The 25,836-nt window shown below is 43.2% G+C and overlaps 1 protein-coding gene across 1 annotated transcript; it reads left to right on the forward strand.

Moving 5' to 3' along the window:
• Positions 1 to 2,041: 2,041 nt before the first annotated feature.
• Positions 2,042 to 25,836, forward strand: EIF2S2 (eukaryotic translation initiation factor 2 subunit beta). The gene is made up of 9 exons (XM_067554474.1): positions 2,042 to 2,265; positions 12,925 to 13,105; positions 14,888 to 14,991; positions 16,459 to 16,594; positions 16,965 to 17,065; positions 20,046 to 20,194; positions 21,357 to 21,413; positions 22,414 to 22,499; positions 23,531 to 25,836. Exons 1-9 carry the CDS (start codon positions 2,251 to 2,253, stop codon positions 23,704 to 23,706), a joined length of 1,005 nt encoding a protein of 334 aa, XP_067410575.1. The 5' UTR covers positions 2,042 to 2,250; the 3' UTR covers positions 23,707 to 25,836.

The raw sequence follows: 25,836 nt of genomic DNA on the forward strand, positions 1-25,836 counted from the left end.
ATTGTCTCTGAAGAACTCATTCACAAGTTTCTTCACGTTGGCTGCCTTAGTTGTTGTTGTAAGAGGCTTACAAAATAAAAAATCTTCCTTTATCATGTCGTCTTTCACATAGCGCACAAATACAACAAGCTGGCTTAGATTGGAAACATCGGTGGTCTCGTCGAGTTGGAGGCTGAATTTTGCTGGGCTTGATATCAGATCTGCAACTACTTGAGCCAAGATGTCATTGCTCATGTCATCTATTCTGCTGCTGATGGTGTCATTTGAAAGAGAAATTTGGGACAACTTATTTTCAGCAGCTTTTCCCAGCATGATATTCGCCATCTTCAACGCAGCTGGTTTTACGAGTATTTCACCAATGGTGTGTGGTTTTCCCTGCTTTGCGATCAGGTACGCAACTTCGTATGATGCTGTTAAGATCGGTTTGTCGATGGGTACAAAGCCGAGAACAGGCAGAGTAGCCCTTTCATCGAATCTGGCTCTCTTCACCTTGAATTCAGCAAGCGTTGTGTTCTTGTATTTCCCATTTCCATGCAGCTTTAGGAAGTGTTCCCTTAGTTTTGCCGGTGCTAGACTAGAATTACTCAACTTGGCATTGCAAATCATGCATTGAGGACGCTGACTCCCATCACATTCTGTTATACACGTGAATCCATATTGTACGTATTCGTCCGACCACTTTCTTTTTTTGCTCGACATAGTACGAAGGGATTGGAATATTAAAAAGGAAATCACAAATGACGTACAATCACGACAGTCACAAGTCAACTACTGAGCGACCAAGTTCTCTGCAGCACAGATATCAAGGCCAAGCGAGCAGCCAATGATGGCCATGCGGAGCGTGACGTCACGAATCATACGAGTGGGGTGAACGGCAGGGCTGCCAGGTCGTGCCATGCATGGCATTTTTTGCCATAAATTACGCAACAAATTTTAGAATTTCCATGAATATTCGTCAATATCCTTCAGTTTCTTATGGTGAAACATTGAAAATGCCATAAAAGTATTGTGTGAATGCCAAAAGTATATTAATGCACCTGGCAACCCTGGTGAACGGAATGGACACACACACACCTCCGCTGAACCCCTGAGACTGACTCACCGAACCCCTGGGGTTCGATCGAACTCAGGTTAAGAACCACTGCCTTATCCCATCACCTTGAGCTCTGGGGGCAGTCCACATGATCTTCATGAGTGTGGGTGGGGGGCAATAAACAAAATCTTTTGTCCTCTGATATTCAGTGGTTTGTCTAGTGTCTTCCATGGGCAAACTAGTATTTCACACTTGGTACTGGTAATGCTTCTCTCCTGACTGGCGGTTTACAGATTCAGAACACACACACTTTTACAGCTACAGAGCAATCACATGAATACTACCTTCTAATATCTGTAGCTCATGTTATAAGCGAGATTAATGAATGCAGCAATTCACAAGCATTTCATGAGGTCTAAAGTCTAACCATATTTTTATAAATCGAATACTTCTTTTAACAATACTAACACATAGGTTGCCAGCTCTGCATTCGTCAGTGTTCAGCTGAGGCCTAGGGGCCTCAGTATGAGCGGGCATCTGGTCTGCCACCATTACACTCCCTCCCCCCCCAGTGCCCCATCTCTGGTGGGGGCTGCCCACTGCTTCCCCCCACCCACCACCTCCTGGTTTGTAAATAGACCACCACCCCATCTCTGCCAGGGCTCCCCGCCATCTTTGCGGGTGCCGGGGGGAGGGGGCACCCACGGCCAGGGCCCGAGCTACACCAACGACCGTCCCAGTCCCACCCCCCCTCCTTTCTGTGCCTGGCCCCGCCCCCGATCGCGTGCCAACTGTGTGCCCACATGTGCCCCGCCCCGAGCCGAGTCCCGACCAGCCGCTCTCATCCCTTCCCCCCCCGCGATCGATGACTCACTCACGCGGCACGGCAGCCCAGCTCTGGACGCATGCGCAGAATGGGAACTACAACTCCCGAGAGCCCTTGCGGCTGAGGTTGGGTGGGTGGTGAGCTGAGCGCTGCTGCGCCTGCTACATCCGGGTGAGCGTGGTGGGGCGAACGCGTCGGCGGCGGGGAGGGGGGCCATTCTGTGCTCTTGCTGCTGCTGATGCAAGAGAGCTGAGCCGAGCGCGGCGGCCGCAGCAGCGGAACTGAAGGCGAGGGACCGGCTACGTGAGCGGCTTCGGCGACGTAGAGAGCGGCTTCGGCGACTGGCCCTTTCACCCCTCCGTAGCGCGCGCTGCGAGTCGGGCTCTCAGCCATGTCAGGAGACGAGGTGAGGGGGGGCCGGGCCGGGCCGGGGCCTGCGCCGCCGCCATGTGGGGAGCCGGGCCTGAGGCCTGCGCCGCCGCCATGTGCGGAGCTGGGCCCTAGGCCTGCGCCGGGGCTGCGAGGGGGCTGGGGCGGGGTCTGCATATCCTCCCTCGGCCCCTGCTAGTCGTCGGGGAGCGGGGCCTGGCGGGGTGGTGCCGGCCGCCCCGTGGGTGGGAGCGGGCTTGGCCTCCCTTGGCGGGGGGGAGAGGAGGTCGCTCTCGCCAGGCGAGGGGAGGTGGGGGCCGTATCCTTGTCTGCGCGGGAGGCCCTCGGCGCTGCACGGTGGGGTAGAGCCTCTACTCGGAGTGGAGGTACCTGCAGAGTGTGGGGGAGCCTCCGTGGACGAGGGGGGGGGCTACTTCCCGGGAAAAGAGGGGTTGGCTTTCTGGAGCCCTGAGATCCTGAAAATACTTAGCAGCTTCCCGTTTCTATCCAGCAGCCTCCTTTCCCATTAAAAGTAGGGGGGAGGAATCTTAAAAAACTGGACTCCAAGGCAGGTCCTTGCTGTAAATGAAATATGAACCGTACTTTGCATAGCTGTTGCAAGAATGGACAAGTATATGAACACCTCTGGTGCCAAGTGCTGACCTGACCCACCCCATCAGTTTGTCAGTGGGTGAGCTTTTTAAAACTACTGGCAGGGATTATATCTTTTTTTTTTTTTTAAGTGGAAATGTCTACATTAGATTGATGTGATCCAAACACAGTTGGTTTATCACTTGTAGAAAATCAGCAGTTCCTGACTGATGACAGCTAGAACCTAAAAGACGGTGGTGTGTTGCTCCTACCTGCATCATTTAACTAGGAAATAATGTGTAGTCCTTCTGTAGTGCTTTTGCTGGGTCTTTGTTTGTGAACAGGGGTTGCAATGGTGGGGGGAGAGGACTTTTCTCTAATCAGTAGCACCTTATTTTTTTTCTCTTTTTGAATACTTAAAGAACACCAATTTAGGCCTGGTTTGCACACAGTGTTTGTACTAGTATATAGCTATTTTGGGTATGGGTGTCAGTTTTTTACTGATATTATACCAGTACAATCCCTTGTGTGGACACAGTTATACTGGTATAGCTTATTCCCATTCCTGTATTGGAATAAACTATGCTAATATAAGGTACTTTTATGCCAGTATCATTGCCCATGCAAGGATGATGTATGTGTGCAACTCAGTCTGTGTCCCTTTAACTGATTAAACCCCTTCCCCAAGCTACTATTGATTGAAGGGGAAACCACCCACAATACAATCCTTGTACCCCCATCAAAGCTAGCTTCCCACTCAAAATACTCCAGAATTTACTGGGTGCTAACTGATGCAAGCAGGGGAGAATGACCATTGAAGAGCATGAATTACACCAGTGGTTGAAATGTGGGCTAATTCCAAGTGTAGACAAGACCTAAGTATACTGACTGGAACTTAGATGTACTTTTTCATCATGTATTTTATGCTTTTAACAGCACTCTGATGTGTTTAGTCAGTTTCATTGTTTCCATGTGTAAGCAGTATCAATGTTTGAAAATTCCAGCTGTCTATGCATTTAGGAAGTCTTCATGAGCAAGTAGCATCACATCTGCAGAGCCTAGACTATCATTTATGAAAATGTAATTATCTACTCCTTGTGACTCCAAAGAGAATCTTCCAGATGCAGAACTGTTAAGTGGCCACTTCCCACATGACACCTTCATTTGGCAGTCCTGTCACGCTTGCTTGTATTGTTTGGGGAGGAAGAAGCAAGGAAATCTTATGTTCTGGTGAATGAGAAGATGCATGGGGCTGGAAGTCTGGAGGCAGTAGGTTCCACTGAGTGCTAATATTTCTGTGTAGATCACAACCCTTGTTTCTGACTAAGGTGTCTCACCCTTGGTACAGAAGATAGACAACTATCATTCCCCTCATTTTACAAACAGAATATCTTGTGGTGCCCCTCTTAATTAACTTCAAGCACAGCTGGGAATAGAACCCAGGTTTCCAATATGACAAACCTAAGTCTAATCCACTCTGCCTTTTAGAATCAATGTGCCAAATGCATATGTTTCACTGGCTTTATAGTCTGGCTGTAACCATAGCTGTAATCGCTAGATCACACTCTGCTCCCAGTGTCGGGAGTAGGACCCAGGAATCCTGATGCCAAACATTCCACTGCTGTCTCACAAATAGTTGTGTAACCCACTAACAAAGAAAGGAAGCTTCATGCTTGAAGGTGTGTCACTAGTTCTTATTTGGGGACTGGATGACCCAGAGCATTATCAAAATTGCTATAGAGCCAGTCATTAGTTTGAATCCAGCCCTGCTCTGTAGGCATTAAAAATTGTTCCTATCAATGCATATGTGATGCTCTCAAACTCATTTCATATTGAAGTCTTTTCCTACCACGAATTTGCCACCATGGTTTGCACTACAGAACTGCATTGGCCATGGAGACAGAACTCTTTAGCCCTGTTAGTCGTAGCAAATCAGTGTGTGTGAAACTTGCCATATTGCTGCCCTGTAGATGAAGGTGACTCTTTCACCAGAGGTCAAATAGTCCAGTACCTTTTATCAACACAATTTTAAAACTTATTCATGTAAAATTGTAAATATGCATATTAAGTCATTAAATTATTATCATACTGTCACACAATGCTGCATGAAACTTGTTGGCTACGTAGATGTGACTTGAGTGTAAACCATTGCAATGGCTGCCTGAATCTAGGGCCTTGTCTACACTATAAGTTTTGTCGACACATCTTATGTCAGCATACAACTACTGCTGTTATTAAACCGCTGTTGCTTGTCCTCACTAGGCTGTGTTAGTGGAGTGCATTCACACTACCAGCTCTTGTATCCACATGGAGCAGTGCATTGTGGGTAGCTATCCCACTGTGCAACTGCAAGCAGTGTGCTTTGAGAAGGGTTTGCAATGCCTCATGGCACAGGCAATGTTACATGATGAAAATTTCTGAATCCCATGGTTCCATGGGCATCCTACTAGATTGACAGCTCTTTTCAATTGCCCTGTTAGCCAAACTGACATTGCTGAACACAAACACAAGAAGAAGAGTGTGTGCGCGCGCGCGAGAGGGAGGGAGGTAGACAGACTGTGTGTGTGTGTCCGCACGCTATCTCTTTAAGTTAAGACAACAGCCGAAAGCAGTCAATCTTGAGGCAGAAGCTGGTGCACAGACAGCTGGAGTCTCCCTTTTCCCCCAGCTCAGCAGAGACTACACTGGCAGGAGGAAGGGGGCACCCTGACATCAGCTCCTGCCTCCCTCTCTGGCTATTCACAGCACATCAGGAGTCTCTCCTCCCTTCTCCCCCAACAGCAGCCCATCCTGCATGCATACCTGCCATAGGAGAACAGGATTGATTCCCTTGAAGTTCTCCAACAATGGTCTCCCCACAGATCCAAGAGAAAGATCCACTCCCTCCTCTGTAGTGGAGGCAGGATTGCATTTGCTGCCAAGCCCGCATGCTCAGCTGGGCAGTCGCTGTGTAAGCTCTCCATGCTGAGCAATTTCAAAACTTCCTGGGACAGTGAAAGGGGAGGGGCGCATGCCTGTGTAGCTGGAATGCAGGGCAGTGCAGCAGAGTTCAAAACAGTGAGCAGCGTGGGTATTGTGGGATAGCTCCCAGAGCCCAGTTATGGCACACAGCATCTACAATGATGCCTTGTTTTGCTAAGTTTGCCGCAAAAAACTCATACTTCATGTCAGGATGGTTTTATTTTGTCTCCAAAGCAGGGGAGTTTTGTCGGCGGGGGAGCATTGTAGTGTGTGCACCATCGTTTTGTCACCAAAAGTTGACTTTTGTAACAACTCTGTAGGCCAGTCCTAGGACACCTTTAGTGCCTATAGGGTAGCTCAAAACTTTTGCAAGCTTGCAACAAAATGAAAATTCCTCAGTTTCAAGTCTGTTCACATAGAATTATGAATAGCACAAGTGTAGAGCAGTGAAACTGACAAAGCTAGCAGCAGAGGCAAGCACTGGAGCTGTTCAGTGTTGAGTTTTCCTCTCCTGTGAAGTAGGGGACAAGTGTAGTAGAAGGCACATGTCCCAATTGAAGCAGCCAACGTGATGAAATTATAGGGTACTAGAGGCCCTAGCCCATTCTTGCAATGGCTTTTAGTTGGGATGAGGGGACAGTAGAGAGAGTGTGGCATAGGGTGATCTTCATATTTATTAGCTACATGGCGTGGGGTCCAGTGACAGCACTGTCATAGGAATCCCAGTATACTCTGCTTTCCCAGCAGCTTAGGGTGTCTGCGCGGCTGCGGAGATGGACAGGACTGCTCCGGTGCCTATCCTTTCGGGGGAGGGCACTGGTGCTCAACCAGCTAGTCCTGTCCATGCTCTGGCACTGGCTCAACACCCTGGTCCCGACCCCGAGCTTCCTGGCCCACCTCCAGAAGACAGTTCTGAGGTTCTTTTGGCCAGGACTGCACTGGGTCTCTGCGGGGATCCTGAGTCTTCCCCTGGAGGAGGGCGGGCAGGGCCTGTGCTGCATCTGCAGCCAGGTCCACACCTTCCGCCTCCAGGCCCTGCAGAGACTCCTTTATGGTGCAGGTAGTCCGGCGTGGAGCCACTTGGCGCATGCCTTCCTCTGAGGGCTCCGATACGACCAGCAGCTCTTTTATCTCCATTCGAGGGGTCTTCCGCGAGACCTCTCTGAGCTGCCGGCCTTCTACCAGGACCTCCTCCGGACCTGGAGGTTGGTCTTGGCCTCCTGACCCCTTGCGGTCCCCGAGGAGGCGGATCTCCTCGTGGAGCCCCTGCTACACAACCCCCAACTCGGTGTGCAGGTGGAGGAGACCCCCTCGGTGTGACGGAGGCTGGTCCTGGCGGGAGTCACCAAGATCGGAGATCTCCTGGACTACGACTGGGGGGACTGGGTGGACCCCCAGACACTGGCTCGGCGCATGGGGTTCTCCACCCTTCAGATCCCCCAGCGCGTACTCCAGGAGGTGAAGGCAGCCTTGTCCCCCGCTGCTCAGGCTTACTTTGGGTGGGTCCTGTGAGAGGGTGCTCCCCAGTCCCAGCCCTCCAGCACTTTTTGTTGGGCCCAGGCCCCACGAGCCCCCCCCGGCCGCCACCACGCCCCGAGCCGGCTGCACGACCTACAGCTGGTCCTCTTTCAAATCGCGCCGAGGGCCCATCTTTACACGCTTGTGCTCCACACCCTTCATTTCCTCACCCTCGTGTCCTGCCCTGACACCAAGTGGCAGGACCTGTTGACACCTGTGGAGGGCGAGGACCTCCGGTGGGCCAGTCTGTACTCCATCTTGACCCTGCGGCCCGCTGGGGGCATCTGTTGGCGGCTCCTCCATCGAGCCGTGAGTGCGAGCGTGTACCTGGCATGGTTTGCCTCGAAGCCTGCCCCTTCTGCAGCATGAGGGAGACCCTGGCACATGCTTATTTGGAGTGCGCCAGGCTGCAGCCACTCTTCTGGCTCCTCCAGAACCTCCTGCTGAGGTTCTGGTTGCATTTCTCCCCGCACTTGTTCATTTATGCAGGCCCCATCTGTGGCCCCACAAAGTCGCGGGACCTCCTCGTCAACCTCCTCCTGGCCCTGGCCTAAGTGGCCATCTATAACACCAGGGAGAGGAGGTTGGCTGGGGGCGCATCTTGCAACTGTGGTGCCTACTTCCATTCCCTTGTGCACTCATGCATCCAGGCAGAGTTCCTCTGGGCGGCGTCCGCCGGCTCCCTCGACACTTTCTGGGAGCAGTGGGCACTGTCCGGGGTTCTCTGCTCCGTGTCCCATTCTGGTTCCCTCCATTTGACCCTTTAACTCTTACGCCCCTTCCTGTTTTCTCATTTGTTGTTCCCCGTAATCAGTTGAGTCCTGGATTTGGTGGCTCCTCCCCGTAGGCTGAGGGAGGGGCCTTTAGCCCCCTCCTTCCCCCCTCGGGGCTCAAATAGTAGCTTGGGGTGTCTGTGCGGCTGCGGGGATGGACAGGACTGCTCCGGTGCCTATCCTTTTGGGGGAGGGCACTGGTGCTCAACCAGCTAGTCCTGTCCATGCTTTGGCACGAGCTCAACACCCTGGTCCCGATCCCGAGCTTCCTGGCCCACCTCCAGAAGACAGTTCTGGAGTTCTTTTGGCCAAAAAAAAGAAAAAGCTTGGGAGTCTCATTGTCTTCTTACCAGTGTGTTGCCTTTGGACAGTGGGACCCTCACTTTTTTTATTGTCTCTGGCTAAGTAGATTTAGTTTTTTCTGGCTACTATGGCTCAGAATTTTTTTTGTGAGGAGGTGAGGGATATGTGTGGGATTGGACTGGGGAGAGAGACATGGATGGTCTGAATTAGGGAAGGATTAGTATGGTTGAGAGACTTGGGGGGGGGAAATGGAAGGAGAAAAGCAGAAAATAATATAGGAGGTGGTACCTAGAGCAACGTAGGGAAAGAATGATGTAAATGGCTTTTAGGTTGTAAGCTCTGTGGGACAAGGATGATCAGTTTTTGTGTTTGTACAGTGCCTAGTACAATGGGACCAACCTTTTTGAGATGTATAGGTGCTCATCATCATGGCAAATTCAAACAGATGTGGTCTTCTTGCAGATCGGGTGCCATGTGGGTCAATCTCTGGTTAGATCCTTAATGTGGTCTGGCTGGATTTTTAGTTGTTATATCCCTCACTGGCAGTCTTACCATGCCATGGAAACCTTTTGCATCCATGTCATCTCTGGGCATGTAGTGGCATTCCTTGGTAAACAAGCTTTGGAAGTTGTTAGTCATCTTTTCTAATAAAATCTCTAGGTGCGACTACTATTTAAATATTAAGATGGTGGGTGGCAGCAGGAAACAAGGAAATTGTGGGGCAGTGAATAATAACTATGCTGAAACCAATACAGGAAAAGATGCACAATAAAGAAAATATGAAAGATGCACCATAAAGAAAAGATGCACCATAAAGAAAATATGACAGAAAATAGGAAGTTTAAGTGTAGGGGACTTTGCTTGTGAAGAAAGGTGGTAGCACAGATAACTTTCACTGTCACTGCTAGGCTTAAGTATTGTCTAAACAAGAAAGGTGCACTGGTTTTGTGTAAATTGCTTTTTGCACTCCTTTAACTAATGAGTGTAATAAATTAAATTTAAATGCAATGACAGATACATAACTGTTCGGGCAGAGAGGTAGGGTATTTTTGCAGGTGGAGTATCTTTTCCCTAACTTCAGATATCTGCACATGATACAGGCTACTTCTGAACTTTGTTTATGTGATCAAATCTCCCTGCAGGTTTTAACCACTTTTCCTGCCCATGAATTTAGCATCACATTTGCATTCTGGACAGAAATCTTAAGCTTTCTGCCTTTCTCTCACTCCACTTTCTCATGTGGCCTTTCCAGTACCTCTTTAGCAGCAGCAGTCCCCAGCAGAATGTCATCTGTCAGTTTGGATATTAAAACCTTGTATTATGCCATGGGTCTCCTCAATAATATTTGTTTTTTATTGCATCCATCTGTGTAGTATTTGGGTGCATTACAAAAGGGAGATACAGCTGTCTCCTTTTAAAATGACAAACTCCATTGCAGTCCATTTAAATCTCCTTGGCTGCATCTATATAAGCAAACTTTGTAGTTTAGCATTACAGATGCTATGGTGAAAAATGTCTAAACCACATCTTCAGTACATCTTCCACCATTGATACCTCTAGTGGAGCTTGCAGAATTACAGCTGGTAGGTTTGTTAGTGTAAACAAGACATTAGTGACCAAAATCCAATAAACTGACTTTATATGGGATTTGACAGAGCTCTCAGTTACTTGGGAAATGCCTCTGAATGGGTGACTCTAGCCTAACTTTTGTATTTGATAGTAAAAGTCCTGATACATAATTGGGTTTTCTCTTATTTGCATAAACAAACTTGTGTCTTAAAAGAAATCCTGCAGGATGTAAGCAAACTTCCCTTTACTTATCTCCCAATGGATCCTTCCCCAGCTGTGGCCAGCCAGAGTGCAGTGAGCTTGGCTGTGCATGATTCTCCCTGCCATGATGCTCTCTCTACACAGTTGGCTGAAGTGATGGTGTCTTAGGAGCTACCTATAGCAGATTTATGCCTGCTTCAGAATCCCATAGTATAGGAATCCCCAGGTGAAGAGTTGTGGGCGATTTCTGGCCAGGTGAAACAAAGGGAACAGGACAGGGCTGAGCCTGGCCCTGTATTATATTGCAGATTTACAGGAGGTTAGAGTTAAGGTTTTTCACATAAGGAATTTTTGGGATTTACTGTTCAAATTAATATTTTTATCAGTGGCTCAGATTAGAAAAATTAGTTTTGACTTACTTCATTGAATACTTTTAAACCTTTCAGGTGACTGTTAAGGAACTGCATTACTCTAAAGTATGTTGTGATCTTGATTTTTTTTAATCTGCATTCTGTATACACTGATAGGTTTAAAAATATTTAATGCAAAAAGATAAACATGTCAAAGTGCATGGAAAGGAAGTCTTGTTTACAAGTATTATAGTACTGTGCTCTGTTTTCATGTGCATCGTTCTGCAAAGGTTCGATTTATGTTGGGTAGTTGAAGTTATGTTCTGACAGTGTCTAAACAACATCTCCTAAAGGGCTTCAGGAAATACTTTGGCTTGCTACTGTCAAGCTGATTTCAGTAGTCAATTAAAATAATAAATTATATCCTGTCCTATCCATACACTTTTATACCATCTTCAGATGGTATCACTGCTTCAGAAGACTAACAACTGGCTATTGTGCACAGGGCTTAAGAAAATGAATAGTTCAAGTAAAAATGTAGCTAGCTTTTTTGTTCATTGTAACCGTTGCTGTTCAAATAATTCTAGTTTTGTTTCAGGTGACATACTAAAATTTTTGCCCACTGAAATAATTTACACTTAGGCCTGATATAAACTCCTGGCGAAATTTGGCAGCATTCGATGGGAGAGATGCAAGTCACTTAGAATAGCTTGCGTTTCTCCCATTGACTTCCTAAATTCTAATTAGTGTGGCGTCCCCACTATGCTGCGCCAACAGGAAATGCCCTTCTGTCGACACAGCATTAATCTTTTTCGGGGATGGATTAACGTGGTCGACTTCGGGATCGACTGAGCAAAGGTAGAGACCCGCTCAATCGATCTGGAAGAGTTGATCCGGTGGTGCTGACAGTGTCGCCGTGAGTGAAAACATAACCTTAAACTTGCATCTGTGCTTGTAGTTTTATATTCGACCTTAGAAGTATGCTTAGCACTTCTTTGAATAGAAGATTTGTTCATAACGCTTGCATTCTAAGCAGAACATATCCATCTAGGTGTAGTGTCCCATGAAGAGTTGGGGTGAGTTTCAGTTAAGAGGTTTTTACAGTATAAGGTCAATAGGTTATTTGTTTAAACTGTTAACATCTGCTGTTCTTTCTGTTAAGATGCAACAAGTGTTTTCCTTTAAAATGAAAGGTGGCATTTTTCATTGGGTGAGGCAACCAGTTTTGTGATTCTGCTGATTTTCTGTAACGGCAGCAGGTCCTACATCTTATCTCATATTTCTTGTTTTAATGTCTGAGAAGCTACAAAGGGTTTGCTTCTAGTGTCTTACAACATATCCTCATTAAAATGAGTCATAAGCTATAATCCTGAAACTAGCATTATGTTTATATGCAGCCAACTCTAGAATTGTGGAATATATTGTCTATGCAGAGCTCCTTCCCTCTTCTCAGCTGATCATAACAGTTGGTCATAATTGAGGAAGCTGGGGCATAATGTAACTTTCAAAGTTGATTCCAAACTATTGTGCACTTCAAGGTGGAGTGTATGATTCACAAGTATGTATTGCCTAATAATATTATTAGAGGAGAAGTCTCACTCACAAAGGCTTGGACTGATTGAATCCATGAGCTGCTATCAAAAGCTTTGAGTTAAAGGTTGCTTTTCTTGTAAAGAGAGATTTTTCTCCCCCTGATTCTAACTTTTGAGGTCAAGGTTTATAAATATGGCACAATCGGTCATGTACTATATTGAGGGCTTGATCCTATGGGGGATCCAGGGGCTGTACTACTGGGTGCAGGAGACTGGCAAAGTCATCATAGCTGTTGGCCTCTGACTCTGGGAGACCCCTTGTGTCTTGCTGCTAGGTAGCAAAAGGATGTACCAAATCTAGTGTAAAGGCTTTATCTAGTTACACATCAGCATATTTAATGGTTATATCAACCAATGAGAATTCATCTTACTTTAGAAAATAACTCAAGTACAAATGGAAAAGTCGATTAAAATCTATTTAAATTGAGGCTTTCCACATGTTGATTTTAAATCCTGATTTAACTCAATCCACCTGGCTGAACCGGTGTTCAGATGGCTGAAAACTTATGAAAAATGTCACTAGTCTAGACAAAACCAAAGAGCCTTTGTACTAGAGTAACTGGTTACTTTAGAGATGTATCCTGGGCCAAACATTCATCATGCCTCCAAACACGCACTTGCAATCATGTTAACTTGCATTAATTGTCATCCAACTAACTTAAGTTAAAAGAGAACCATAAGTTATAGTCTAGACAAACTCCCACTTGGGACTAAAGCCTAAGAACAACTGAGTTAGCTGAAAAGAGCCTCTGTCATAGTAACTTTCCTAAAATCTGCTAGTGCTGCTGTAACAAATGATGGGTAAATAATGTTGCTAATGAACATTTGACTTTTACAGATGATTTTTGATCCCACTATGAGCAAGAAGAAGAAGAAAAAGAAGAAGCCCTTCATGCTGGATGAAGAAGGAGGAGACACACAAGCAGAAGAGACTCAGTTGTCAGAAACAAAAGAAGTGGAACCAGAACCAACAGAGGACAAAGATATAGAAGCTGATGAAGAGGACAGTAGGAAGAAAGGTATAGTGAAACATTTCAGTTGGCAGTTTCAAAACCAATCTTCCCGGTGTCTGTCTTCAGGGCAAGGGCTATGTAAGTACACAAAGACACCACTGACCTCAGTGAGGCCTGATTCTGAATGGGCTTTAGGTACTGCTGTAACACAGATATGTAACAGTGTGATTTCTTCTCTCTCCTTGAGCTTCTCTGCTGTCCTCCTGTAAGTGCAATCATGTCTTAATTTAAAAGAACTCAATTGCAACTGAAGTCTTTGTCATGAACAAAATGCAGAGGTGTTCTAAAAACTGCCAGATTTCATGCAGTGTACTGTATTAATGTTCTAGTTCTTTGTATTCTGAGACCATTTATCGCAACTGCTTTCCAGCTCCACAGTAACTGCAGAGTAATAGTGAGAATTAGAATGAGAAATGCAATGATTTTGAGTAAGACAAGTTTTTCTTGGTTGGTGCCCTTGTTGATCACAGGAGCCAGTTAATCTAATATTGTTTTCAAGATCTTGCAGGAAATAACTTGAAGTTGTATTTAACTCACTTTAACTGAAGTTAGCCATAGTTAGATTACCTGAATACACAAAGTAAAGTAAAGGGACATTACTAACTTAAAATCACATTTGACTGTAAAATTAAACTGTTACTTGTAACAACTAAGATGACTGAAAGATTGAAATAATTGTATCTTTTTTCTACTTTATTTTTTGTATAGTCCAGCTTCTTTATCAAAAGCACAAACTTTCCTTTCTGTTGTCAGTTTCCCCTTGTGTTGGGAATAGCAACAGGGAAGATGAAAAAATATTCAAAATAAATAGGAAAGTATGAGTAAGCCACAAAAACTGTCAAGGGTTATTCTGAGGCATGTGTAGTATTTGTAACTACTAAACTATTTATTTTTCTAACCTGACTAGTTTACCTTAGGGAGTAGATGTCCCTTTGTGTCTTTCACAGGTATGTTTTTGAAAATTCATATCTGAACCAGAATATTTAGCATATGTCTATACTGCATTTTAAGCCCAGGGTTATTGGGACTTGAGTCAGCTGATCTGTGTTAGGGAACCCTAGGCTTGAGCATGTCCATTGTATTTTAACCCCATGTTAAGACTTTTCTAACCAGTGCTCAAACCCAGGGCTCTAGTGTCCATGCTGCAGTGCGCAAACCTGAGTCAAAATAACCATATCCCAGAGTTCCTAGTGTGCGCTCCCGCTTACTCCCAATGTGGTCACTCTAGCAGTGTGGGAAAACTTTACTGCTCGCCTTGCATGTTACCAGGAAGCAGTTTGCTTTGCAAAAGGCTTGATCGGTTTGCTCTGCATCACAAACCCGGGAGACTTTAATAGTGTGCTTGCACATCAGAGATTAGAAGAGAATGGGTTAATGCTGGTTTAAGCTGCTGCCGTTGGCAAGGGGGGGGGGGGCAGCATGTCTTCTGTTTTCAGTAGAGTGGATTGCAGATGGGATACAGAGGACTAAGGTAGTTGTCCCATGGAATTGTGGGATATTTATGGCTGACTCCTGGGACCCAAGACAAGCGTGCTGTGTCTATACTACAAAGCAATAGGGCTCAGACCTTGGGTTCTGGTTTAACTCAAGCTTACAGACTCCAGCCCTACAGGGTCCTGGAACCATGGGTCCGAACTCTGAGTTAGCACAACTCCAGTGTAGGGAGGAGTTAGGCTTGAGCCTGGGCTCAAGCACCTGTTTATGTTGCAGTGTAGACATACTCTTAGTGTCTAAACTGGTAAAAAGGTTGCTAATCCAATTTTTTTTTCCAACTTTTTGGTTTTTTAGATGCGTCAGATGACCTAGATGACTTAAACTTCTTCAACCAAAAGAAGAAGAAGAAGAAAACAAAAAAGATGTTTGATATAGAGGAAGCAGAAGAGGGTGTAAAGGTCAGTTTACGGACATATGACCTAGTTTGTGTAGTTAAATCCAGTTGGGCTTACTGAAAATTCCCGCTTTCCTCCTCTACTTGTGTCCTTGTCTCATGCTTCTGTTTTTTTAAGATTGACAATTCAAGAATTCCTTTGGAGTCTGTCAATACTATATCTTAATTAGCCAAAGGGGTCACTATTAAGTGATACATAATGTTTCCTTTATGTACACTCTGGAACTAACTGAATATACTTCTTTTACAATGCTCTCTATTATACAAGGTGTAAGAGCAAATTATAGTGTTTAGTAAGCATTCTAGAAACATAATTCTGTAAACCAGGGGCAGTCAATTATTTTTTGTCAAGGTCCAAATTTCTTGGTCAAAGTATAGTCTAGGTCCATACTCCAGAGAAAATTATCATTTTTTATTATAATAAGTAAATAAAAAGACAGGTCTGTTCAAAAGCCTCTGGCAGTCTGGATTTTGCTCATGGTCCTGCTATAAATTATGTATAGGGACCAATCTGTTGTTCAGGTTTATAGCTTCATTATTGTCTTTTGATTTGAGAAGAATAACATGGATAATGCCAGAAGCCACATGCATTAGGTTCCACTGAAGATAAACTTTTCAAATGAAGGACTAACAATTTCTCCTGTAAAACCTTTATTTCTGGTCCTCATGAGTTCTTTAAACATGGGGTGCAACTTCAGGGGCTCCAGGGAGTGACTGTGGTATTTTTACTGTTGTCAGACTGACTGACTTGACTCCAGATTTTCTGTCACATTTCAGTATGGCTGATAAGCCTAAACAGCAGCAGAGCAAGGATATATGCTATACAATATGCAAACTTCTCTGGGCTCTGCCCTAGGGGAAAAAAGTCCCCTCTGACCTTCACAGCAGATATAAGTTCTGTTGTTCTGTATCCTTTACATGTTCAAAAATTCCTTTACATGTAGGGAAGATTAGAATTGGAGGATACCTTTGCCTTCAGTTTCTCTGACACATGGGGTCTCTTGCCTGGTTGTGTGTGTCGTTGTGGCTGACGCCTCTGATAAGTCAAAGGGAGGTTAGGTGACCCTCTACTGGTCAGTAGTTCAAAAATTAGTAATCAGCTGCAGTAGGGAATGGCTATAGTTGGTCACATGACCCCATGTTAGCTAAATTGTTTGGCAGTCCAAGGGAGTGAAATAAATCCTTTTCTTAAAAAAAGGCTAGCCTTTTACATACACAAACCCTGATTTGTATATGTGCACCAGAAAATGCACCCCGGCTGTGCATGCAAAGTTGTGTATTTAAAAATCTGGCCCCAAATTCCATCTCAGTAGTGTAACTAACAAGGAAATTTTTGTCATCTGTCTTCAGCAGTAACTCTCTCCTTCAAACTTAAATCCGTCATATTTAATAACTGCTAAGGATATTCTGTCTCACTTCCAGCGTCCTATGTTGCGGTGTCAGTTTCATTTGAAATTTTTTCCTTTTGTAGGATTTAAAGATTGAAGGTGATGTGCAAGAGCCAGTGGAACCAGAAGATGACCTTGATATCATGCTTGGCAACAAAAAGAAAAAGAAGAAAAATGTGAAGTTTCCAGATGAAGATGAAATATTGGAAAAGGATGAAGGTAAAAGCACAACCGGCTTTACCAAGAGTTTAATTCCTGGCTTGTGCTGCTGTTGAAAGTGGGCAATCTTGCAAGTAAAGTATATTTATTGTCTAAACACAGTTCTTTTAGTTCAAATATCAACCCCTTGTTTTGGGATTTTTCGTTATAAGGTTTAGCAGCAAAATAATATCTCAGTGATGGAGCCATATGGTCCATGTTTAAATTCTGGTCATATCAGTAAATGTGGAGGAACACGTCAGCTCACAACACTCTTTGGGAATCTTCGCATAAATATTGCTAGAAACAGCATTAGCACTGTGTCCAAGAAGTCCATCTTTTTTTAACAACCTGTGCTTCATGAATCTCAAACACCTTTCCTTTTCCACAGCTCTGGAGGATGAAGACAGCAAAAAAGATGATGGAATTTCTTTTAGCTTTCATACTGGACCTGCATGGGCAGGTTCAGAAAGGGACTACACGTATGATGAGGTAACATTTTAAAATGCATTCCAAATATTTCCCAAGTCCAGCTATGCCAATGCTAATTAATTTCATGTCCATGTATTCTATTTCTAACTTAATCCTTAGATGAATATGATCAAAGGTTTCTGGAAACATTAACAAACTCAAAATTGCTTATAAAATAAGAAACCAATCCTGCAATCAGGGAACACTTCTGTGCTCCACCACTGACTTACTGAGTCCACATAGACCCAAGGAGGATTGAATTATGGGATTTGTCTGTGTGTGAAAAAGCTTGTGCACTTATTTAACTAATTTATAAAGTGTAAACGTTTCACCTCAAGAAAAGTCAGTAGTCATTGAAACAAATTTGTATTACACATGGTAAGAGCAAATTTTAGACCAAGATTCATAGATTCCAAAGCCAGAAGGGACCATTGTGATCATCTAGTCTGACCTCCTGTGTACCATGGGCCATAGAATCTCCCCAAAATAATTCCTGGAGCATATCTAGAAAAGCATCCAGTCTTGATTTAAAAGTTGTCAGTGATGATGAATCTACATGTTCAGCTTCCAGCTATTGGATTGTGTTATACCTTTATCTGCTAGATTAAAGAGCTCATTATTTAAAAAATTGTTCCCTGTGATAATGGAAGATCTGTCATTTTGGGGAAACAAACTGCAAAAACTAAGCATCAAAGGGTTTTTTTATATGCACTGTTGTTGCATGCAATGTTGTGGCTGTGTTGGTCCCAGATATTAGAGACAAGGTGGATGAGGTAATACCTTCTTTGAACCAATTTCTGTTGGTGAAAGAAACAAGCTTTTGAGCTGTTCTTGATGTCTGGGAAATGTACTCAGTGTCACAGCTAAATAGAAGGTGGAACAGACTGTTTTGAATACAAGTAAGGCAGCGAGTCTGTCACGGAGGTTGCGAGTAGCAGCAGTCATCCTGAGGGCAGCCTGAGCAGTGACTGGAGCAGTGTCCCCTGAGGCTGTCAGAGAGTGGTCCTCAGGGAGTGGGTCTCAGAACTGTGGGTGGCTGGGGGCAGTCATCCCCCGCTGCCAGAGCAGGGGCCAGCCGTTGGCCCCTGGGGCCCCCATGAGCAGCAGCACCTTGGAGGCAGCTAAGATTTAGTCAGGAGTATTTATAGTAAAAGTCATGCATTTTTTGTTTGTTGCTAGTGACCTGTCCATGACTGTCACTGAAAATACTCATGACTAAATCTTAGCCTTAAGGCTAAGTAGTTAAAATACATTTGCAGACATCATTCAAGAGGAAGTGGCCAGTTAACATCTCTCTAGTCATAAAGAGACAGGCGAAGGGGGAAATAGAAACTTATGGGGGTGTTAGTGGGTTACAGATTGTTGCAATAAATCATAAATCCAGTGTCTTAGTCCATGATATTTAGTATCTAGCAAAGTTATGGATTTAAGATTCCAGGCTTGTCTTTTGAAGGTATTGTGCAGGTTTCATGGAGGATGAAGACTGAGGGGTCGGATATAGAGTGATTGCTTTGTGAAAAGTGTTTACAAACAGGTGACATGGTGTTTTTGTCTTATTTTTCTTTCAGTTCATTTCAGAGCACGGCTATTGTCTCATTTCGCCCACGTGTTTGTTGTTGGGCACTTAGTGCACTAGATGAAATACACCACATGTTGTGATAGGCATGTGTAGGACCCATGGATCTTGAAAGGTGTGTTGTGGGAAGTGTTGATCATCTTATCAGTGGAGATATGTGTACAGGTTTTGCATCTGTTCTGGCAGGGTCTGGTATCGCATTGAGTTGGTGTCTCCTTGTCTGTGGGGTAAGGTTGGGGGGTTGTTTGAAGGCCAGAAGAGGTGGTCAGGAAAGATTTCTTTCAGGATGTGGTCCACATCGATTTATGGGTTGTAATTGTTTAATGTTACCCTGTATGGTGTCTAGTGTGTGGTGACAGGTGATAAGTAGTGGTGTGTGGATGGAGGGGTTTTATTTCCATATTGAAGCAGGTTCTGTTGTGGTATTTGGGTGGACAGTTCCATGATGCAAACTACTCCTCCGGTGGAGTGTACTAGTTTGGTGAAGGTAGTTTTAAGTGTGTTAAGGTATATACCTTGGACTCTTTCCTCAAAGCATATTCTGTGATATCTGAATGCTGGGCTATGGAAACAGATTTCTTGGTGTGTTTGGGGTGATTACTGGACCTGTGAAGGTAGGTATGGTGATCTGTGCCTTGTTTGTAGGCTTCCATTGTTGAAGCTCATTGTGGTGTCCCGGAAGTTGATGCTGGTGTGGGAGTGTGCTAGAGAGAGTTTAATGGATAGGTGATGGTTGTTGAAGTTGGGCTGGAAATCGGAGGGAGTTTAGATCACTTATCCAGAGAATGTAGATACTATTGAAGTATCTCAGGACTTGTCTACACTGCAGGCTCCGCAGTGATCAATGCAGTCGGATCGATTGAGCATGTAGATCCGCTCAATTGATGGGAGATGGGCTCTCCAGTTGACCATGAGTCCACCTCCCTGAAAGGTGTAAGACTGCATCGACGGGAAGGTGTCTTCTGCCAACACAGTTCCTTGTAGACACTGCGGTAGGTCAACATAAGTGGCGACAGTGTAGACCAGGCCTTAAGTATATCATTGGTTTTGTGGTGCATTTGACCAGAAATTCCTCCTCAAGGTAGCCCATGAAGAGATTAGCATATTGGGGAACCATCCTAGTACCCATGGCTGTTCCAATGTTTTGGACAAAGTCGTTGAATATCAAATTGTAATGGATGAGTTTAGTGATGTATTTGGGGTGTGTTAAACATACAGTTGGAAGTTCATGGGAGAAAAAGTACATTGTTAGAGCTTCAGTCTGATAGAAATACGATCTTAAATGCTATATCATATAGTTCCATAGTAGTGGAAAAATTATACACCTCTCTACACATAAAATACGGTAATATAAAAATGTTTGGTGGGTGGCAGGATAAGTTATTAAAGATTTGTATGTTGATGTAAACATGTCTGTTCCTGCAGTTGCTGAATCGAGTATTTAACATAATGCGGGAAAAGAACCCGGACATGGTAGCTGGAGAGAAAAGAAAATTCGTCATGAAACCTCCACAGGTTGTGAGAGTAGGAACCAAGAAAACATCATTTGTTAACTTTACAGATATCTGTAAACTGTAAGTTTGACAGCTTTTAAGATCTATTGGGGGCAGAGGGAAGGAAATACTGTGGCCTTCCTCTAGTGCATAGTTTGTGATTGTCTTACTGCATGGAATTTCAAAAAGCTATATTAAACTATTTGTTAATCTGTGTCAATTGTAAATGACAGAGTTGACACAGAACTCCAGCTAAGGCCTCACCAGTGCCGAATAGAGTGAGACAATTATCTCCCATGTTTTATATACAATATTCCTGTTAATACACCCCAGAATGTTAGTTTTTTCGCAACTGCTTTCTCATTCAATTTGTGATCCACTATAACGTTTCAGATCCGTGTCAGAAGTATCACTGCCTAAATAGTTATTCACCCTTTTGTCATTGTGCATTTGATTTTTCCTTTCTAAATCTAATACTTCGCTCTTGTCTTTATTGAATTTCATCTTGTTGATTTCAGAACGATTCTCCAATTTGTCCAGGTCATTTTAAATTCTAATCCAGTCCCCCAAATTGCTTTTAGCCCCTGCCAGTTTGGTGTCATCTGTAAATTTTATAAGCGCTCTCTTTACTCCATTATGTAGGTCATTAATGAAACAATTGAATAATACAGGAATTAGAACTGAGTCTTGTGGGACTCCACGGTAAAATTGGGAGAATGTATCTAGTGAACTATTGATAACTACTCTTTGACTACGGTCTTTCAACCTGTTGCATATCCACCTTATAGTAACTTCATCTATACCACATTTCTATAGTTTGCTTATGAGAATGTCATGTGGGACTGTGTCAAAAGCCATACTAAAATCAAGATGTATCACTTCTGCTGCTTCCCTCCTATCTACTTGGCCAGTAACCCTGTCAGAAATGGAAATTAGGTTGGTTTGGCATGATTCATTCTTGACAAATCCATGCTGGCTATTCCCAATGACTCTATTATTCTCTTGGTGTTTACAAATTGATTGTTTAATAATTTTGTTCCAAAATCTTTCCAGGTATTGAAATTAGTCTGACTGATCTATAATTCTCTCAACACTATTCTAGAGATAAAATCACAACCCTGTTTGTGCCTGTACCTTGTAAAACAGGCTTGCCATGCTGAGAAGTTCTTATAAATTGTGATTCTTAGATATTAAGTTCTTCTGAAAGGTGGGGATTAAAAGTAATTTTACTTTTTATCTTTAGATTACATCGTCAGCCAAAACATCTCCTGGCATTTTTGTTGGCTGAGCTGGGTACAAGGTAAGTTGCTTGTGCTCATGCTTTTGAGTATATTACCTTTTCCCTCCTTCTCTTCCCCCCCCCCTCCCCATCCCCCACTTTTTGCGTATCCAAGTGTGCCTTGGTTCAAAGGTCTCGATGTACATATTTGGGCATGTTTCCTTCCCTCTAATGGCGAGAGTGGAGATGCCACATGGTAACTCACTCCTCTCCCTTCAAGAGCCTCTATGCTGCTGCTCTGACCTGTGTGGTTGAGTTGGTCCAGTAGATCAGGGAGGAGTTATAACAGTGCAGTTCAAAAACCATCTATCACAGTGTAAAAGAACACTTTATGGATGGATTCTGCATGACTTGTAGTAATACCAATTTTCAGATTGCACAGAAGTCGCTAGCTGTCTACAAAAGACGAACATGGATAGATTAAGTGCTATTATCTGCAGATACACAGAACTGAATAACCTAGTCACAAAATGCCTGACTAATTCTTAATGCCTATTAGTTCAGGGATTGAGCTCCCGTCTCTTCAATCTACAAAAGGTTTTAAAACTAGGTTTGAAAGATCACTACTAAAATTCTTGTGCTTGCATCAGCGTGGCTAGAAAAATGGCTTACTTATTGTTTTTAAAACAATTCATTACGCAATTCCTCTGAACCATCCCGTGGTGTCTACTTGGCAGATCTGCACACGTACTACTTACCATAGCATTGAAGATCTTGAGTATTTTCTGGACTCGTGTGGTGTGCCAATTAAGCTGTCTTAGTCACAGTAATTACTGCATTGAAGGTTTTATGCTCAAATGATGTTGCACTTTGAATCCCTGACCAATAGTGAAATTTTTCAGCAGTTTCTTTTGCACAGATTAAATCTGTTTGATTAGGTTGCTTTTATTCAGCAGCAGCTTTGTGCCCAAGAGTGCATCAGTTGACCTATTACATATCTCAGATTTCACTCTCCCTTCTTTACAACTTGCTATGTTGGTCTGATTTGTGCATTACTGAATTCATTTTTCTTTTAAATTAGTGGCTCAATAGATGGTAACAACCAACTTGTAATCAAAGGAAGATTCCAACAAAAACAGATAGAAAATGTTTTGAGAAGATACATCAGTAAGTACAATTCTCTTCTACGAGTTTCTCTTCCTAGCATCTCTATTATCTTTAGAAAATTCCTTTTATCCTTACTCAGTCTTGTACATTTAAAATTCACTCAGTTTCTTATGACCACTAAAACTCAGTACTGTCATTTACATGAAGTAGTCATTACACCTACATTGATTCATATCTTTTTGTGAATACATTTTGATACCTGTTTTCAAATTGTATATGAAAAGGCAATCTTTATTTTAAACTGGATCACTCATATAAAGAAACAAATCATTCCAGCCCAATTCTGGTTACTTCTGTGTCATGGATAATCCTACACAACTGGAGATTCTAAAGAATACATAACTTTTTGAATGTGTTATAATGGAGTGATTCTAGATTATTTGGTCCTGATTGGACTAAACAAGTTGACTAGAGTGAGGCATTGGTTCGCCTCTGTCCGTGAACTGATGATGTGGCCAGAAAGCTAGTGAGAATATTGTAGCATTGCTTCCTGCCAGTCTCAATGACTTTCTTGCCCTAGCAAAGGGCTGCTGGAGGGTACTGTAGCAGTGACTGCTGACTAACATGTTGTTCACATTAATTGTTTTATCAATAAAATGTGCATACTACTGTTCAAAGGAAGCTTCACAAGATCTCCTCCTCTAGCTCTAAGCAGATCTGACTTTTAAAGCACTGCCTCATTAATGAGAGGTGCTGAGTTCTGGAAACGCTGCCTCAGCAAGGAAGGCATCTGCAACTAGTAAAATATCTTGGTTAGAATCCACTTTACAGCATAATGGTGTCAGAACTCAAGGCAGGTAAAACACTCCTTGCTAACCCAGGGGCTGGTAATAATCAGTAGCTTGGCTCTGCTTTTGAAGTCCATGTATTAACCACTTTTAACTTCTGGGACACTCCTTAACAGCAAAAGTTTGGTGTAGTAGTCATGTTTTAAAAAAAGATTGAATTAGCATTTACTAGTGAATTGATAACTCTTCCAGTGATGTCTTAATGCAGTACCTTTTAATTACAACTTAATTTCTTTTCTCCAGAGGAGTATGTTACCTGTCATACATGTCGGTCACCAGACACGATCCTACAGAAGGACACCAGATTATATTTCCTGCAGTGTGAGACATGCCATTCTCGCTGCTCCGTTGCCAGCATCAAAACTGGTTTCCAGGCTGTCACAGGCAAGAGAGCACAGCTCCGTGCCAAAGCTAACTAGTTTGCTAATCGACACTGGATTTTGCAAAGTGTTCTGGGAGATATGACTGGACAGGTTTACAATCGGAGTGGATTTACCATTGTATTAAAAACAAGATTGTAAAAGCTACCAAGATATTTGGCTTTTGATTGGTTGGTCTGTGAAATCCTTGCAAGATGCAGATCCTCAAGCTGTTCACATACATTTGCTCATTGAATATATTTTACCAACTGTCAGAGAAGCGTGATGAAAAAGGAGGTGCTTTTTAATCCACCCATAGACTTCTGTAAAATGCAAGATAAATTAAAGTTATTATAACAGTGACAGTCTGTCTTTCATTTGATTTTTCCTCCAGTTTTTCCTCTATAAATTGTACCTGACAATTGCAATGAACACAGTTTTACTATGACTACATGCAGGCTGTGTTAATGAATTATGTCCAAAGAACAGGATAACACTTAAGCGCACACTTCAGAAGTGTATTTTTTCTCTAGCAAGCTCCTTTTTAGGGAACCTATAGCTAGAACAGACAAACCAGTTGTTATACAAAAGGGATATGGGCTAAGCTTCCCAATGGCTATAATAGTCATGTCCATGTGAAAACTGTTCTTTTTTAAATATATATAAGGATTCCTGGTTACTTTCCTTTACTAATCCTGTACTGTCATCCTTTGCTAATATGAGAACTAGCTTATGAAGTGATAAGCTGTTCAGTGTCCGCTTCCCTTAATGTTTATGGGTTCATAACAGCTATTAAGGGCACTTTATCTGCTAAATGCAGTTGAACAGTTTGGTACAGCTTATTAAGGAGAAAACATAACCTTTAGGTAGTTCAGAAGATCAGTCCTGGATGCCATGTTGGCACTGAAGGTACATACACTGAATTGGTAACCTGTATTGTAAACATGCACAGTGTCACTGTACTAAATTTATAGATGGTATTAATACGTTAATTTCTCTAGTTCTTTTCACTTCTGTGCTTTGCACCACTTTAAACACCTAATCAAGTTAAATGAAGCAAAAACGACAAGGGTATCAGTAATTTTTTTTATTGCGCACTGGCTCTAATGCAATGGAAATGTAAAAATAGTATCTTGAGTTAAAATTTGATACTAGCAGATAGTTTGGGTTCCAGATTTAATATACAAAAGCTGGGTGGTGTAATACATTCACCTTCATCCACTAGCAGAATGCATTTTTAGAAAAGAGAATTCTGGAACTGATTAAAAAAATACAAAACAAAACCACAGAACTTAGTGTCTGTCCTACATCCATCTGTACACTCATATCGTAAAGTCTGGTACATGCAGTAAATGCTGCTGTCCTTTCAGTTTTCTTGCCTAGGAATCTAGTTAAAACTTAAACGATAGCTGAGAATGTGGGGACCATTGTCCGTTATAGTGCTATGTCAGGCCTAAAAGATGTGGTTTCTGTGTGAATAACTGACTTAGAATTAGGCCTAGTCTACACTTCAAACTTACAGCGGCACAGCTGTATTGGTATAGCTGTGCTGCTGTAAGACCGATAGTGTAGTCGCGTTATGTCGACGGGAGAGAGCTCTCCCACCGACATCAGAAAACCATCTAAACAAGCGGTGGTAGCTATGTTGGTGGGAGATGCTCTCCCACTGACATAGCGCTGTACACACAAGCGCTTATGCTGGCAAAACTTATGTCACTTGGGGGTATGTTTTTTTTTTTTCCTCACCCTTGAGTGACACAAGTTTAGCCGGCATAAGTGCTAGTGTAGACAAAGCCTTAAAGTGTAGTGCCAGTCTAGGGAGTAATTCAGCTGCAGGCTGATGGCTTGATGGGTGTTGAATGGCTTCCCTGCATGTAACCATAGTATCTGTTCACCTACTAAATGAAGTGAGGATGATCATATTACTGACTCATTTTAAGGCTGAAATTGAAGGGTTTCTGTTCTGAGTTTTAATCTTTTATTTGTATATATACTAATATACAATCCAGTTTTGCTGGTAAATCATTTTTATTTGCTATTTGAAAACTACTTGACAATACAGTGCAGTTAAAGTCAAGGTTTTATAGCTGGTTTCTTAAAAGCATTTTGAATTTGAAGAGTGAGCTGTAACAAATGTTGGATGTGTCTTGAAGTGAATAAAGCCAGGATCAGTGCCTCTTGTAACAAGTA

The sequence above is a fragment of the Emydura macquarii genome, unplaced genomic scaffold, assembly GCF_026122565.2.
Source record: "Emydura macquarii macquarii isolate MOO-44397 ecotype Brisbane River unplaced genomic scaffold, CSIRO-AGI_Emac_v2 contig_1483, whole genome shotgun sequence".
NCBI classification, from domain to species: Eukaryota; Metazoa; Chordata; order Testudines; family Chelidae; genus Emydura; species Emydura macquarii.